Raw genomic sequence first — 17,799 nt, 5'->3', positions numbered from 1 at the left:
GATATGAGTCTGAGTTGGCTGGTTCTGGGGGCACATCCCAGGGCTCTTAGCACACTTGCTAATTGTAGCTACTTTAGGTCTTGGTTCACGGTGTATTGTGGGAACACTTGTCTGTCCAGCCCACAGCACTTGACTGGAAGTGCTCTTAGCCCACCAATACATCCGGCCAAGCCATTTTGGGGTTTGCATGCTCCCTGCAACTAGAGTCAGTGACATGGATTCAGCACCAGTGGAAAAACTCCTGCTCATGCTTTCCCTCCTCTTTTAGGAATCAGGCAATGCCTCTGTGAGATGCATGTTGTGGTGGCAGTTTTTGTCCTATTGAAGATACCTCTTGGATGGGATACAGACACGGCAGCCGTGACCCAGCTGATGCTGCTCATGCCTGTTTCCATAACTACAGATTCCCCGTTGTGTAGATGGCTGCTTCTGGAGCAGGGCCACGAGCACAGACTGGTGGGATCACATCATCATATGGACCTAGGATGACCAACCGTGGGTCCAAAACTTCTGCACGAAGAAGCACAGAGTTGATCACACAGTTCCAGGAATTTCTCCAACCCTCCAACATCAGGGCACATGCACAAGAGAGGCCATGCTGGTCCAGATACAAATTACTATGGCCTTCTGGAAGCTGGCGACCCCAGACTGCTACAGGTCCTTGGGTAACCAGTTTGGTGCTGGCAAGTCAACTGCAGGGGTTCTGGTAGTGGACTTTGTGCAGCAATGAGGACTATGATTTACCCAAAGGTGGCAGGAGAAAACAACGTTCCTGATTTAACTGCCAGATTTGAGAGATTGGGCTTTCCCACCTGCGCTGCAGCTAGCGCTTATGTGCCTATAGGTTGTCCTCCACAAGGAGTACGAGTACATAAACTGAAAAGGGTCCTACTCCATCATTATGTAGGCCCTAGTTCACCACAGAGGCAGGTTCATGGACACAAATATGGGATCTACTGGCCAGGTGCATGATGCCAGAGTTTTCCTGAGATCAGTCCTCTACCTTCATGGTCTAACTGGGATATTATTCCCACCAACTGGCATTGTTATGAATGAAATCACTGTCCCCACTGTTATTTTAGGGGGCCCCACATACTCCCTTTTCGGCATGGCCTATGAAACCATGATCTGATTTCAGAGGGCTTGGCAAAAGAAGGTTCAACTACATGCTCAGTAGCTGTAGGGTGGTGGTGGGATGTGCATTTGGCAGATTAAAATCCCGTTGGCACTGCTTTGACAACTGTCTGGATGCCAAAGTTGTCAATGGTCCCCACAAGTGGGACAGCCACCACCCTGGGACAGTCCCCCCAACCCTAGCACTAGGCCAAGCAACACACTAGGCCACTCTCAGAGCTGGGCTGAGCCGCCAGGCTGAGTCAAGTTGTGTCTCCACCCCCCCGGAGCACTGCACTGTTCTTGCCCAAGCACCAGGCTGAGCTGCCCTCGCTCAGCACTGGGCTGAGTCGAGTTACTCTCTGCACCCTGCCAGAGTGTTGGGCTGAGCCGAGCTGCTCCCTCCTGCTCGAGTGCTGAGCAGTGGCACCAGTGCCCAGCTAAGCCACCTCACTTCCCCATCAGATGCCCCCACCTGCTGCTTGCTAGCAGCATCTGTCCTCACTCCCCCGCCCCCAGGGAGAAGCGATGTGGCGAGCAGCGGGGACCTGGAGGCGGGGGAGGTGGAGTGCGGGTAGGCAGGCAGCAGTAGCATCAGGCAGTGGGCGGGGAGGCCTCAGGGAAGGGGCGTGGCCACCGTAGTCCAGATGTCCCTCAGGGGCGGCTGCCAGGGAAGGCAAAGACCTATTATACCTGCTACCCATGCTTCCGTCACTTTTTTAAAACTAAAATTGAAGTATTGCCCTATGTAAGGCCTCCCACTCCTGTGTCCCCTGGTATGCCCTAAGCTGCTTTAGCTATAGAGTTTTATATGTTTTAGAGACATAACAATGTACAAATATAATTAAATATCTGTATTTTAAAATGTTACTTCTGTTTACATACCTCTGTATATTTAAATTTTGGCAGAAATAGCGATGATTTCTGTAACTTGGGACTTCTTTTTATAAACTGTAATGTTATACTGAAAAGTGTGGGACTTTTTTTTTTTCTTTTCACTTGGTCAGTTAGGCTTCAATCCAGCAATGTGGAAGGACCCCTGTACTCCTATCCACCCCCACTATCCTACTGAAGTGTCAGTTTGCAGGCATCTCATTGCATGCCTTGCTCAATATTTGTACCATGTTTAAAGATATAGGGATCTGATTTTGTGAGGGGCTGATCACCTTCAGAATTGGGCCTAATAAAAAGCTGCCTATAGAAGTGCTGAGGATGATTATTGCTTGTTTCCTTAGGTAGAGACTATGGGAATGGTTCTGCTTCATTTGGCGTTGCTCCTGCTACTAACCTTATCCAGTAACAATGTGGAGGGAGAGTGAGATCAAGAGGTGTTTTGTGGAGGTTAGTGGTTGGTTGGTTTGGGTTGGGATTTTTTGCATTCTTGTACTCTGACATTTCACAGATAAAAACTCTGCCAAAGTTTTCAAACGTAGGTGCCATACGTAGGCACTTTAAATACAGGACCACTATAAAAGCAGTGTGATTTCCAGAGGTGCTGAGTTCTAGAGATGGTCAGGAAATGGAGCCAGGATGGGGGGAATTTTGCTAACATTCCTTTTTTTTTTAGAAATGTTTGTTTCTGGTTTTTGTGCATTTTCTGACCAACTTTCCTGAGCACTCATCACTCTCAAAATCTTGTCTCTGCCATACGGAGGGAGGTCCAGCAATTTTGCTGCCTCCTGCTGGTAGCTGCTGAGTCTCTTCTTCCAGGAGGATACCAAGACCCTTTTAAAGGGCCAGTCCACCTGGGAAATTTCATGAAGGGCTACAGTCCCCATGGTGCTCCAGGGCAGGAAGAGGATGGCCATTTTCTTGTACATTAAAAAATGTTCTATGGTGGCTAAACCTCCCTGTCTAAGATATGGTGAAAGGAAGGGAGACCATTCAGACCAAACTGCACTTTTCTATACAACATCCTTACTAAGGAACCCCACCCCGGGATGTGATGGATGCACCCAGCCGCACTGGGGAGATGTTAGCTGGGTGTTTATGGTGTGAGAATCAGCCATGCAAAAGTAATATTATTGACACTTAGAGCTAATAACCCTTTAAAGTGACTGGGGGATTTTAGTACCTCTCTTAGTGCTATATTTATCTCTCTGCAGACTCCGTTTTCTTTGCAGTCAGGATTAGAATCTTCATTTTTAACAAAGTGCTAGCTTAGATCCCAGGGCTGGTGCAAGGAAGTTTCGCGCCCTAGGTGAAACTTCCACCTTGCCCCCCCCAGCTAACCCCGCCCCCCCACGGCAGCTAACTCAGCCCCCCACCCTGGGAGGCCCCCCCAGCAGTTACCCCCCCACCACGACAGCTAACCCCTCTCTCCCCCTTTCCCCCCATGGCAACTAACCTTGCCTGGGGAGACTTCCCCCCCTGTCCCCCCATGGCAACTAACCCTGCCTGGGGAGACTTCCCTCGTTCCCCCACACCTCCCCTGGTAGCTAACCCTCCCTGGGGAAACTTCCCCCTTCCCCCCCTCCACCACGGCAGCTAACCCTGCCTGGGGAGACTTCCCCCACGGAAGCTAACCCTGCCTGGGTAGCCCACCGCAGCTCACCTCGGCTCCACCTCCTCCACTGAGCACGCCGGCACTGCTCTAATTCTCCTCCCCACCCAGGCTTGCGGTGCTGATTGGAGGAGACTTAGAGCTGGGCTGTGTGCTCAGCCGAGGAGGCAGAGAGTGGAGGTGAGCTGGGGCAGGGAGAGGTTCGTCTGTGCGCCCCTCCCCCCCCGTTATTGCAGGCAACCCTCTCCGCGTGCCCCCCCCCCCAGATCACCTCCATCTCCTAGCCTGAGGGGGCTTTTAGGCGCCCCCAACCACTAGGCACCCTAGGCGGCCGCCTAGTTTACCTAAATGGTTGCACCGGCCCTGTTAGATCCTGTTGAAGGCAGCAGAATCTCTACAGGGAGACTCTGAATTGTTAGAATTTCATATTTTTCTGTACCTGTATAGAACCCTGGTCCTGGCACGCAAGTCACCAAACAGCTATCATCTGGCAGCAATGCTTCAGTCACTGCCAGCCTAGAAGAGATTCAAACCAGTAGCCTAGATAAGAGAGGCTCCACAGCCTCTTGTCACTTCCTTCAGCCATCCGATCCCCTCCCTAGCCCTTTAAATCATACAACCTTTCCTTGCAAACATGCCGATGTCCCTGCATTCTGCAGCAGCTCTACCTGTCTATTACAGATCTAAATTGGCGCTTCTGAAAACAGTGTCTCAGGAGCAGCTCCTCCTGAAATTGCAGTTTGGTGCTGTGCAGGAAGAAAGAGCTGACATGCTTGAGATGTAGCATGGAGGCATTTAAAAAGCCACTTCACTAGGCAGAGAGAGCCTGGCTTTGTTCATGAGTATTGCCTGTATACAGGGCTACCCATAGCGCACCTTTCATCCAAAGCTCTCTTATCTCGTTGGTGATTCCACCTGGCTCCAAATAACAAGGCTTTGGCATATATTGACAGTAGTGCACACAAGGGGAAAAACTCTCCATCTGTGGACTCATAGCAGAGAGACAAGTGGCTGAATTTCTTAACAGATGGCTTAACAAACTACAAGAAACATGTGTCCCCCTGAGACAAATAACCTGACATCAGATCGTTTCAACAACATATTGAAATAAATCCTCCCTCATGAATGCTGGGGCTTCAGATGCAGCCATATCTCAGTCCCAGGATCCCTTGACAAAGCCTTGGGTGATGCAAGCACAACAGTTTTGAGAGATACCACCCTGCATTCTCTGCAAGCAGCAGAAAGAACCAGGGTGCCAGGCTGAGCAGTGACTGAAACGGCCTACAGATGAACAGTGATTCAAGAAATTGGGACCTGAGGCATTAGTACCTGTCAGCCAATATTAGATCTAGTTAAGCCCAATAACCTCTTTGTTCCAAGAACTGTTTGTTTTTAACTTTGTGATAGTTGTATCATTTTAACTGGGTGGGAATATATTTGGGCTGCCTATTACAGGCAGAACTGGCACTGTCACCTATAATTAATGTTTCCCGACCCTTCCCACTAATCCTGTTTTTCAGTTCCTTATAACTTTGCCAAACTTTCACTGTTTGGGCTGAAATTTTCCATGTCAGATGCCTGCCTCAGGCTGAAAGTTTGGGGAAAATTTCAGCAAAAATGGTTCCATTGTTTCTAGAAATGAGATTGGGGGGAAAAAAGGGTTTTGCCTATGTTAAATTTTTTTACAGCCTTTTCATTGAGAAGATTTAATGCCCCCATGCTTTACAGTGGGAACTTGTGTGACGAACTGGGAAAGTTCTTAATGTTTTCTCTGAATATTGTGTTGGTGCCTCAGTGTACCCTAGGCAGTTCTTAAGTATCTGGCAGAACAAAGGGCCAGTGCACCTAAATGCCTGACACTCTGTCTCTTAGCAACTGATGGCCTGGGTCCCTCCCCTGCAAAGGTGCCAGCTGAAGATGTTGGAGACAAAGGGATCAGGTGACCTCCTGGCCCGGGAAAGGGGCTGAGGAGAGAGGAGGGGCTGGGAGGGGTTGTTAGTCTGGAGCTGGCTGGGGTCAAGGGTGGAGGGCAGACCTGGGGGTCTGGCTCACTGCCCCCCAGAATGGACCCAGCCGAGGGGTCTGGTTCGCTGTATCTACAAGCTCTGTTTTAGACCCTGTTCCTATCATCGAATAAACCTCTGTTTTACTGGCTGGCTGAGAGTCACGTCTGACTGCAAAGTGGGGGTGCAGAACCCGGTGGCTTCCCCAGGACCCCGCTGGGGTGGACTCGCTGTGGGAAGCGCACGGAGGGGCAGAGGATGCTGAATGCTCCAAGGAGAGACCCAGGAGGTGAAGCCGTGTGAGCTTCTTGCCCTGAACAAGTCTGCTCCAAGGGAGAGGAGGCTCCCCAAAGTCCTGACTGGCTTGGTGGGGAGCAGTTCCAGAGCATCGCCTGGGGACTCCGTGACAACTTGACATTTAGCTCTGAGCCTCTGAGGTTTACCCTGGTTTCAGGGATATGCCTTTTGCTGCTCCTGTTTTGTTGTTTTTTTAAGAAGGTCAAATTGTACATCTTTGAAAAACTGCTGTTCACATGCGCTCAGTTAAGACTTGTTACTTTGGCAACTAAATTCTCCAGCAATTGCACTGAGCATGCCCCAACTGAGGGCTGCAGGGGCTGAGCAGGACTTTCCCTACAGTTGCTGACCTGACTGCTATGAATCACTGTAATGCTGGGCACTGGAACGAGAGCAGGGAGACTCTCAGCTATGCTCTCAGTGATCCCACCGCTGGCACTCAGATATTGAGGCAGAGGAAGCTGTCTGAAATGCAGCTGGGATAAGAGACAGATCAGGAATGGAAGCAGTGGTGCTGGAACAAGGGGATCCCATGGGCCAAAGCCCTTACTTTTTTGCCAGGGCAGACCCCACCTCCTTCCCCTCCTCTTCCCCACTGAGGCCTCACCGCCCGGCCAGGCCAGCGGCTGGTGGAGCCCAACCAGGGAGCCCAGGCAGTTGTGGGAGCTGCATGGACCCCAAAAGCAGTCCTCTGCTCATGTCCCCACTCCCCAGACTCCCCGCCCAGCCCAGGGTAGGTGGAAGTGGTGGGTCAGTGACTCTGTGCCAGCTCCCCACAGCTGCCCGTGTGGCTTTGTCCCTGACTTGGCTCAGGGCAGGAGGTGGGGGGGTTTGGAGCCACAGCCCAGCCATGGTAAGAGCTGCTCAGGCAGCTGTGAGGAGCTGGGAACCCTCCAACTGCCCTAGGGTGAAGGGCTTGGAAGGCGGGTACATGGACCAGGGACTGCTCTTCTCAGGCTACCCCATCCCACCACGGGCAATGGAAGGTCCACTGCAGCTCCCCGCAACAGCCTGGCCCTGTGCGGGTCTTGTCTTATGGCCAGACTGTATCTCCAAGGTCCCACCCACTGGCCAGAGCCAGGTTGGGGACAGAACCACAAGGACAGCTGTGGGGAGCAGGGCCCTCCACCTGCCCTGGGCGGGGAGTCCAGGCAGTGGGGACATAGGCAGGAGGCTGCTTTCAGATCACTTTTGGGAAGTTTCGAACACCCTTGAGTGGAAGTGAGGTGAGGGGTTGGTATTATCCCCATTTTACACATGGGGAACTGATGCATGGAAAGATTAAGGTCAGAAGTATCCACTAATTTTGAGTGGCCAATGTAGGTGTCTAGGAGCTCATTATTCAGAATACTTAGCATTATATAGCTCTTTATGTGTTCCAAGCACAGCTCCCATTGACCTCATTTGCAGTTTGGAGAGATCAGTACTTCTGCTAATCAGACCCCAGGGTCTCATGTTGAACATGCAGAAAATGAGGAGCACACAGTGGCCACCCATGAACAGATAGGTTTAAGTGACTTGCCTAGCATCATGCAAGAACTCTCTGGCAGAAGCAGGGATAGAATCCAGTTCTCCAGGGCAGCATTCAGCTGCTTAAACCATGAGACCATTCTTCCTTTTCCTATAATCGCCTGCCTCATTCACTCAACACCTTCCAACTTCTGCAACAAAGAGCTATGGGTTCTACAGAAAACAGCCTCCTTCATGGGTCTCTTCATTCTGGCATTTCCTAACTTCTGAGCGTTAAACTTTGCAACCTCAAAGTTGTTTTTTTTTAATGTCGTTTGTCTGATTACTTATTTATGAGAGCAAGGTAGGTGAGGTAATTTCTTTTATAGATAATATTGGAAATATCTTTTATTTTTATTTACTTTTTTATGACATACAAAGCTGTGCTGGGTGTTTTACAGCCCAGTACAGAAAGACGTGATCCCCATCTCAAGCAGCCATCCAGTATGAAATATATAATTCCTGAGTCATAGATGCTGGAACTAGGGGTGTTGCCACACACCCTGGTTTGAAGTGGTTTCCATCAGATCCAGGGTTTACAGTTTGGTTCAATGGCTCTCAGCACCCCTGCTATACAGATTGTTCCAGCACCCCTGTCCTGAGAAGTTTATGTAGTAATTTTCTTCTCAAAACATCTAATAGTGGCCTAGAAACCAATCTAGATTTAAAAGAAATTCACCTCCACCTTGATATAATGCAACCCGATATAACACGAATTCGGATATAACGGGGTAAAACAGTGCTCTGGGGAGGCGGGGCTGCGCACTCCAGCGGATCAAAGCAAGTTCAGTATAACGCGGTTTCACCTATAACACAGTAAGATTTTTTTGGTTCCTGAGGACAATGTTATATCGAGGTAGAGGTGTACCTTCAAACAAGACTGATGTGCAGCCCCCTCTGAGGTAGAATATGGCAGTTCTTAAACACTGGCATGCTGCAGAATTGTCCAGGACAGAAAGTGAAGGAGAGAACATCTTACCACTCTCTTTAATCATATACAAAAAACTCAGTACAGTTACTTAACCAACAATATAGCCTTTTTGAAACAAACAAATAAACAAACTTGTAATTAAATAAAGATTCTATCTCTTAAGAACGTACTGCAAGCTTACTTTCTGATGTTACAGTTAAATAAGGAAATACGCATCTGATTAACTGGAATCCTTTCATGCTTATTGCTTGAGTCAGAGGTCTTATAAAAAAGTATTTGAGATTTTAAACTGGGATCGGAGGACAGCCTGTACCTGGTCTCTAAGTAGTCTGATTGTGTTGCAATATTCTGCTCTGTGGCTGATAAATTTATTTATTTGTTGGGATCAAACAAATGGTTATCAGATTTGAAACTTAAAATAAATGTCTTTTTCTGGCTACTTGTACTATATTATTTGTACTGTTACAAATTCTCAGCCACTGTTCCTGAACTTCCACACTTCCGGCCACATAACTTATGATTGAACTAGAATGTATATTTTAGAAAGATATCCCGTCTTGATTTAAAGATTCCAAATGATAGAGGGGGGAAAAAAAACATATTTTCCTTAGAATAAACAAGATCATCCCCCTTCACTTCCCTCTCATCCCTTCTCTGGTTTTTCATTCCCAGAAGACTGCATACTGTCCTCTTTTCATCCTTCATCTTCCTTTCTGAATTTGAGGTGGTTTCTATTTTCTAAGCTGGTTTTCAGTTCGGTCAAATTGGAACAGTCCTACCATATTCTGAAACGAAGAATATTGTCTGCTGAAGACTTACGGTATGTTCTCATTATAGAACCTGTTCAGTAGAGTATTAGTAGGTAATCTTCCAGATATAAAAATCCCCTAAACTCACCATTTGTTAAAGAATAATTAATAAAGTATCTAAGATGCTTCAGCCAGAATAAGTCTAAAGTTTGATGTCTAGAGGAGTTAGTTTGCCACATGTGACCCTGTTTGCTAGACATTATGGTAATTGCATAGTCAGTAAATGATATTGGCCTTTGTCCCAGAGGTTATGTCTACACTAGGGTTTTGGCAAAAGTTCCCATCATTGCTACCATGAGTGTAGTTCTACTGATGGTAACAATAGAGGGAGCTCTAGTATAGACTGGCTACTTGGCTTTTTAGCACTGGTGTCTAACCCTGCTTGGAGCAAATCTAAAGGACAAGGTATTAAATACCCTGCTGACTGCAGGAGCCTTATCTACACTAATGCTTCCACTGGTGGGAAATTTTCGGTAAAAATTCCTAGTGTAGACAAACCCTAACGTAGACACCTTTTGCTTTAGTATGTGGGAAAGGGAGGACTTGTCTCAGAATGTGCCTAACTCTTCGGCAGGCTCTTGGTCCCTGCTGGGAGCTGAGACCTATGGCAGTGCAGTCTTAGTGAGATGACAGTCTGAGAAAGGAGAGGAAAGCAGAGACACCAGAGATGGCTGGATCTCAACATAGAACCCAGATTCACCCTCCTTCAGGCTCCCTGGACTGTCTTCTTCAGCTCTGGCAGCATGGCTGATAAAGTTGGTATCCTACCATTAGTTTCACTTCCCTTTCACCTGCTGTGCATACACACTCCCCACTTTCACCTTGCATTAAAAAAACAAAAACATTCAGAGGGGAAATTGTTACTGCTCAGAATTAATGACCTGGGAAATTAGGATAAGTGCCACATTGAGTTATTGTTCCCTGACACTCTCCTTTCCCTCTAACTAGCCATTCATTCTAGCCTTGTGGAACCAAGCTTGTAAAATTCCATAGTTTTTAACAGTGATTAAACCTGTAGGATTCTATTGAAATGACTCAAAACTCTGTAGTAATAGAGAATGAGATCCTTTTTGAACCCTCCCATAGGAGTCCACAAGAGGATAGAAGCCATATTTACAGCCCACAAGTGAGACATTAAAATGTGTATTGCATAAGAGCCCTAGATCTTTAAATAATTTTGACATTTGTAGTGTGATGGTATTTACAAGGGACCTACCAAAATAAAGTCTGCTTTTGTATGAGGAAATCAGTCTTGTTTTGCTTCTTGATCCTGACAGCTACTACACTTGCACACACAGATTCTCTTTTTCTTTTGTAAGAACTTTCCTTTTCCAGGGACTTAAGGAAAGATCTTGCTCCCACTGAAATCAATGACAAAACTCCCATTGATTTAAATGGGAGTAGGAGCAGGCCCTCCAAGCTTAGCTGCATTTTTGTTATGAAATCGCTATATGTGCTTTGTGAGCCAGGTGGTTAAATAATCAGAAAGCTTTTCTAGCTGATGCTACAACATAGCTGTGATAGAGGAGAATTCCACTCTACCCCCAAGGAATGGTCTGGTTCCAAACCCCATACAACGATGGTGATCTTAGTAGAAGATACAGTAACATTTCACTGAGCTGCTTATTTTATTGGTAAGTTTTAGATACTGTAGAGTTAACAGATTTTTATCTTGTCTGAAATATGCTTAGTCGAGGGCATACTTCAGTATGGCTCCATTGTTAGCAGACTTTCAGAAGCTTGTGTCAAATATCAGTATAATGGACTTACACAGGTTATTGATTTAATGACAACTATTGCTGCTAGGAATTGATCTAATGTTTTCATTAGACTTAAAAAAATGTTTTAACAACAAGTTCATTCAGAACTGGATAATTGCAAAGCCCTACACTGCTAAGGATCGCATTCCACATAGAAGTATAGTTTAAATGATCTTTTTGGAAGATAAGCAGACTAATAATAAAGGCATGGTTGAGGGGAATTGGGGATAGTCTAAATCTCTGAACAAAAATAAATAAAGTGTTATTACAAATTGTATTATCAATGAAGCTGGCTGAAATTTTTTGAAGTTTTGACCGAAATATTTTCATGGACTTTTTTTTTTATTACCATCTCTAATCCTCATAATGTGGCCAGTAGCCACTTTTCTTATCCCTTTTTGACTTTTTGTTTGTTATTTTATTTCTCCCACTACTGATCGTCAGCAGGGTTGGACCTGTGACCTTCAATACAAAAAGCATAAGCCCTCTTTTGCTTTAGCTAAAGGAAAAACTCTATTAGTTTTTAGCAGTAATAGGCTCTTTTCCTTTATGTGTGCCTGGCAGTCAAGGGCATTTTGGGGAGAGTTTTGAGAGCAACTTTGCTCTCGCATGCATTTGTGGTGCTCACCAAAAGCACATGCTTTTCTAGAATGGCATGCTACCATTGACTGAAGTTAGATCTGCTTATACTTCCGGATTAACTAGCTTCAGTGTTTTTCAACCTTTTTCCATTTGTAGACACCTAAAAAATTTTGAATGGAGGTGTGGACCCCTTTGGAAATCTTAGATATAGTCTGTCATCTGTGGACCCCTGGTGGTCGACAGACTAGATGGTCCACAGTGGTGCTGGAACTAGGGGTTTTGGGAGTGCTGCCACACTCTCTGGCTTGAAGTAGTAATGACAAATGCCCAATACATGGTTTCCATCATCAACACCCCAAGTATAAAAATGGTTCCAGGACCCCTGTAATGACAACTTTTTGTAGACCCCTTAGACGTAGTCTGAGAATCCCTAGGAGTCCACGTACCACAGGTTGAAAACCACTGAACTAGCTCAATGCTAGAACAGCCCATAAACAAGTGCGGAGAAGGAAGTTCCCATGTGCAGCTATTATGAAGGTTCATTACCCAGCCTCCCTTCTATCTTTCAATGATGGTGTTTTTCTTCTGAGATGAAGCTTATGCTGTGTCTAGTCCAACTGGTTTACCCTTTTCCAATTCAATTGTATGGGCTCCATTTTTGTTTACTTCATACATTATTGCCATGTTGTGAAGGTCACTGTGCCTGATATGTTGTGTGAGTATGTGCATCTTCCCTTCTGCTGTGGATTTCTTGACTTTCCTTCCAAAGGATCACAGCTTTCAAGTTCCTTGAGAGCATGTAGTCCTGAGTCTGGTTTTCAGAACTTCTGGGCACCAGCTGCTCTAGTTGACTTCATTTGGAGTCTGGGGTGCTCAGATTTGTGAGTTTCAGGCCCAAGATGTCTCACGTTAGATACTCAGAGTACCTAAAAGTAGAGGCTACAATGGATTCCCACCCTGAGTGCCACCTGGAACTGGGGTACCACTGAGCCCTGGTGACCCAGCCTGGGCTCCCTTTTACACTGTACTGTTGTGACATGCTGCAAAGTCCTCTCTAGCCTGCACTGTCATCAGCATATATACAGGTAGGGACACACCCAACTGCAGTTACATGCAGGCACGATCTTTAATCATCCCCTGCATGGGAAGGCTTCAGTTAGGGCACCTCCCAGTTCTTAAGGCACACACCTCCTCTGGAGTATAAACCCAAAATTATACCATCTTGGGCTGCATAGGGAATTATACAGCGCAAGCTCATAAAATTTGCCCCTTCTTTTAATGTGGAGAGGAACATGCAACAGCTTTCTCCCCCTGAGTTATGATTCCCACACATTGGTTTTAGATGAAGCAAGAACAAATGCATCCGATGAAGTGGGTATCCACCCACGAAAGCTCATGCTCCAAAACTTCTGTTAGTCTATAAAGTGCCACAGGACTCTTTGCTGCTTTTACAGATCCAGACTGACACAGCTACCCCTCTGTTACAAGAACAAATGTATTAACTACAAAAGATAGATTTAAGTGATTATAAGGCCGTGGTGGGCACTCTGTAGGCTGCATGTGGCCCATCAGGGTAATCTGCTGGTAGGCTGCAAGACAGTTTGTTTACATTGACCATCCACAGGCACTGCTATCCGCAGTTCCCAATGGCCGTGTTCTGAACCACATAACATTTTTTTTTAAGGTAGATACATTGGATTTCCCCAATAGTGACATGTCTATATTGCCACAGTGTCTTTTAGGCAGGAATTTTGCACTCTGATGTACAAAAGGAATAGCCAAGATTAAAGGTGTATTTTAAGGGAACAAGTGACAGCGTTTGACCAAGTACAGCCAAAGTGTACACTACAAATCTGCAGTATAATATAAAAATGTAAACATGGGTAAAAAGAAACCAGGAAACTGAAATGCTCAATGCTTTAATTTGCAGAGCAAATACATTTTTGACTGACTTTCTATCATATACAGAATAATACAGTTCTTAGGTATAGATGGTAAATTCTCCCAAAAGACCAATGGGGAAAAGCATGTGTATGTGTGTATGTATGCATGCATGCATACAATATATATGCATAAATAATCAGTTGTATTGGAAGATGTCACCTGAGAGCAAATCTCTTCTCAAGCTAAAGTAATATTTTTTTAATGCTGCCTGTAGTTTAATAAATAGAGCATGCATGTTGGCTATGGAGCAACATGAGCGAGATAAAAATAAACCCAAATGGCACTTGATGCCAATGGGAAAAGGACCTTTTAAACATCTCATATAAAACATGTCATCTGCATACAGAAATTTGTGTGTGAGATAATGTACATCCTATTAGATATTATTAAGGAAAAAACCACAGCAGAACACTTTGCAGTGGTATCTATTGCATATCATTGAAGAATCAAATGTGGAAACATCCAACTCTGTGTCATTATCCCTCTAATAGCCAGAAGGAGAACTGGAATCCAGTGAATGAGATGGAGAACCCCAAAAGGAAAGCCCTGGGTTAATTAAAATCTAGGGCAAAGGACCTATGGATAGCACCATTTACACCTTATTTTGAAGGGTTACATGAGATTCAAGTATTGAATAGGCCTTGTGCTGGCCCTTTGCACAGGAATGAATTTCACCTGCAATGCATAGTATAGTTCTAGGAAAAGACATCAACACCAAAAGGACTAAATAATACTAATAATCTTGACAAGCCTTTAATTTTCTGAAAAGACCTGGTACCATAACTGTAACAGACAGCTAGTACATAGTTGGATTCTTAACTCTATTTCCATTGAAGTCAATGTGAGTTTTCCACTGAGTTCAGTGGGAGCAGGAGCGGTTACAAAGTTATCGATTTCAGACACATTTCTCATTTTATTCTCTAAGAATGTTAAATAGCTTAATGTTAATACCTGATATATTAATACATAAGGGATGTGGGATTCTAATTATGAAAATATTAAAAAATCAGTATCATGTATAATATAGCATTTCCTGGGTGTAAAAATAAATAAATAAATAAATAAAGTTTTCTAAAAATGCTATTCCTGTCTTCAATAATTGATTTCCCTTTTGTCATCTATTGGATGTGAATACATAAATTAATGGAAATATCCTTATGGTTTTGCAATCTCCAAGACTGAGGATACTTAATAACAAATATAACTTTGGAGAAAGGCATTTACTGTCTAGTAAATCTGACTGTGGTCTCGCTTACACGGCTTTTAAATCAGCAGAGTTATTCCTGATTTTCCATGGTACGAGATCAAACTCAGAGGTGTGCAAAACTCTGGGTTAGGTCCTGAGCTTGTGTAAACTAGAAGCTCCCTGGAAGTCAATAGAGCTATTCGGATTTGCATGAGTTGAGGCACTGGTTCTGTAGTGCTGCAACCTCCTATTCTTCTTCCTATGTCTTGTGCTATAATTTTCTTTCTTTTTAACTAAAGAAAATGAGGTCAGTTTGGGAGAAAGAGAAGCTGACTGAAAGAAGGTATTGTATGCTGTATGAACCCCTTGAGGCACATGTTTTGACTGCCTCATCGGAGCATGTTACTTAGCTCACAGTTGTGCATGTGAGGGCAGGAGACCCGAGAGTAAGCAATTTCCCAGTTTCTCTCTCAAATTGGGTTTAGTAGTACTTACAGGGACACCCTGTTCTTTTTGCCTGCAGAAATCATTTTGCATTCCTTCAGCAACTTTAGCTTCTGCTTGATTTCTCTATCTACCTAGAGCTTGGAGTTGGATAGATTAGTAGTAGATAGGTTTGAAGTTATCCTCTTGTGCTTGAATGTCTGCTTGTTTCAGATAAAACGTTCTGACATCTCAAACTTCTATCTTGAGCATATATTAGACACAGTCGCTTCATATAATATATATATGTGTGTGTGTATGTGCCGTGTTCACAGTGTGATAGTTCAGTGGAAGGTTTCCATTAAAAAAACACATATTGTGCCTGGTTTGGAGGAGGAGGAAGATTTATAACTCAGCTTCACAAATTCACTCTGAGCTGGAAATTGGCTCAGCTTGGGGGAATTCTCAAGTGCTGTATATCTATATTTAGAGACAGAGAGAGGAAGGAGGGTCCCATGATTAAGGCAGTGGACTGGGACTTGGGAGATAGAAGTTCAATACCTGACTCTGCCACCCATTCACAGTGTGACTTTAGGCAAATCTCTTAATCTGTTTGTGCTTCAGTTTCCCACTTGTAAAATAGGGATGATAATATTCCTGCCTTCCCATCCTCCATTCTAGCCTCGCTAGAATGGAAGATGTTTGGGGGACATGAATTACTATTGTTTGGACAATGCTTAGCACAATGGGATCTAGGTACTACTGCTATACACAGGGCCGGCTCCAGTGTTTTTGCCACCCCAAGTGTCGGACAAAAAAACCAAACAGCTATCAGCTTTTTATTCTTCGGCAGCAAATCGGCGGCAGGTCCTTCCCTCTGAGAGGGACTGAGGGACTTGCCACTGAAGATCCAGACCTGCCACCCTTTCTCGTTGGCCGCCCCAAGCACCTGCTTGCTGGGCTGGTGCCTGGAGCCGGCCCTAGTTATACAAATTATATATTTAAAAGATCAGATTAAAATATGATTATACTCTAACTCAGCTCTCTGACTGGTTCACAGCTACACCTCTACCCCGATATAACGCCACCCGATATAACACGATTTCGGATATAACATGGTAAAGCAGTGCTCTGGGGGGATGGGGCTGCGTGCTTCGGCAGATCAAATCAAGTTCGATATAACGTGGTTTCACCTATAACGCAGTAAGATTTTTTGGCTCCCAAGGACAGCGTTATATCGAGGTAAAGGTGTACTTAAAATAAGATCTTTAATAACCCTGGCTATAGACTAAAAGCTTCTTCATGTTTCCTTCCTACAAACTGATAGAACTGTTATTGCGTTCTGCCTATGGGATGTCTATTGATCAGCCTGTCCTGATGAGATAAAGTTCAAATACCAATGGCTGAAGACCTAGACAACAGCCCTAAATAAAGTAAGAAGCATCCACCCTAAAAAGAAAAGGACAACAGAACAACAGAAGGAAGATCAAAGCCAGGTTCAAGGCTGAAAGTCACGCCTGCAATTGATGGGTGATCAATCTAAACCCAGAGGCAGCGTGACACAGCAAGACCTATAGACTTTGAATCCAAACTAAAATCCTATAAAAAAAGAAAGGTGAGATGAGAGACTCTGGGTAACATTCTGCTGCCAACATGGAAGAACATCAGTGCCTGCCCAACAGAGATCCAGCTTGTCCTTGTGCCTGGCTTTCCTGGCCAGTTAGCCGCCACAAGCTACAAACCCAAGCTACAAAATCAAGCTATGAACTTAAGCTATCTTCAGGACTGGTAACTATGCAGAACATCTGATGGATGTGTGTGTGTGTGTGTGTGTGTGTGTGTGTGTGTGTGTGTGTGTGTGTGTGTATATAGGTATTAGGTATAATGTGTGTGTATAAGAATTAAGATATTAGTTATTAGTCATAAATTGTTATCATAATAAATGTGGCATCTTTGTCTTGTCCCCTTTAAAAAGATCCTGCTGGTTTTTTTTGCTGGTCTAATATAATTGGTATAACATCAGTATGGCCACTCTTATGAGTGCTAGATGGTCAACAGAGTACTGGGAGCCCCTGCCTCCCCTGCCATGATACTGCAGGTTTCTGTTCCTGGACCAGATTCTCTAGTCAGTTATTTGGATACTGTTCCCTTTGACTTTAGCATGAGTCAGACCATGTAACAGAGACTGTGGCTAAGCAGCACTGTGAGAAGTACTGTCACCCCAGCAGAGGTGAGGGCATGGCTTTCGTCTGGTCCCTTTGCACCTGATAGTGCCTGAAGGTACTGGGGAGAGCACACTCCACGGTTTAGACGTGTACTCAGTGCCACCTCTGACTGCACTTCTCCAAATCCACAGAACCTTCTGCCCTTTGCAGGCATAATGCCTTCAGCCAGTATGGCTTGGGATTGTCAACTCCACACCCCACACTCAAGCCCCACTGGCTGTACAGGCCATAAATGATTCCTTCCATTTACTCTGTAGTTTTTTTTTCTTCTTACAAGTAGACTCCTCCTCCCCACCCCCAATCCTGTTTGCAGGCAGGCCTGTCGGCTCCTGATGTGGGACAGATAGGCTAAAGGCAGAGTTCCAAAACATTCTGTGCATGGGAGCTTTCATTCTGCTGCTTCCTCCAGCAGAGGGATCCAAAGACAACATGGGGAATTCTGGCTACTTTGAGGCTGCCCCTCTCCTTCTCTGGTACCATGGCAGTTGTGATAAGCTTAGCTCAGGCACTTCAG

At 45.1% G+C, this 17,799-nt stretch overlaps 1 protein-coding gene across 1 annotated transcript in view; it reads left to right on the top strand.

The window, feature by feature from the left end:
- The first annotated feature begins 2,357 nt into the window (after nt 1-2,357).
- CNPY1 (canopy FGF signaling regulator 1) overlaps nt 2,358-17,799 on the top strand; it is a 69,585-nt gene continuing 54,143 nt past the window's right edge. The window contains 1 exon segment of the mRNA XM_030549297.1: nt 2,358-2,454. Within this exon segment, the coding sequence (XP_030405157.1) occupies nt 2,358-2,454 (97 nt within the window).

Source organism: Gopherus evgoodei, chromosome 2 (assembly GCF_007399415.2).
Source record: "Gopherus evgoodei ecotype Sinaloan lineage chromosome 2, rGopEvg1_v1.p, whole genome shotgun sequence".
In the NCBI taxonomy this organism is placed as follows: Eukaryota; Metazoa; Chordata; order Testudines; family Testudinidae; genus Gopherus; species Gopherus evgoodei.
Note: the sequence above shows the minus strand (reverse complement) of the source record. Positions and strands in the feature narration are given on the sequence as shown.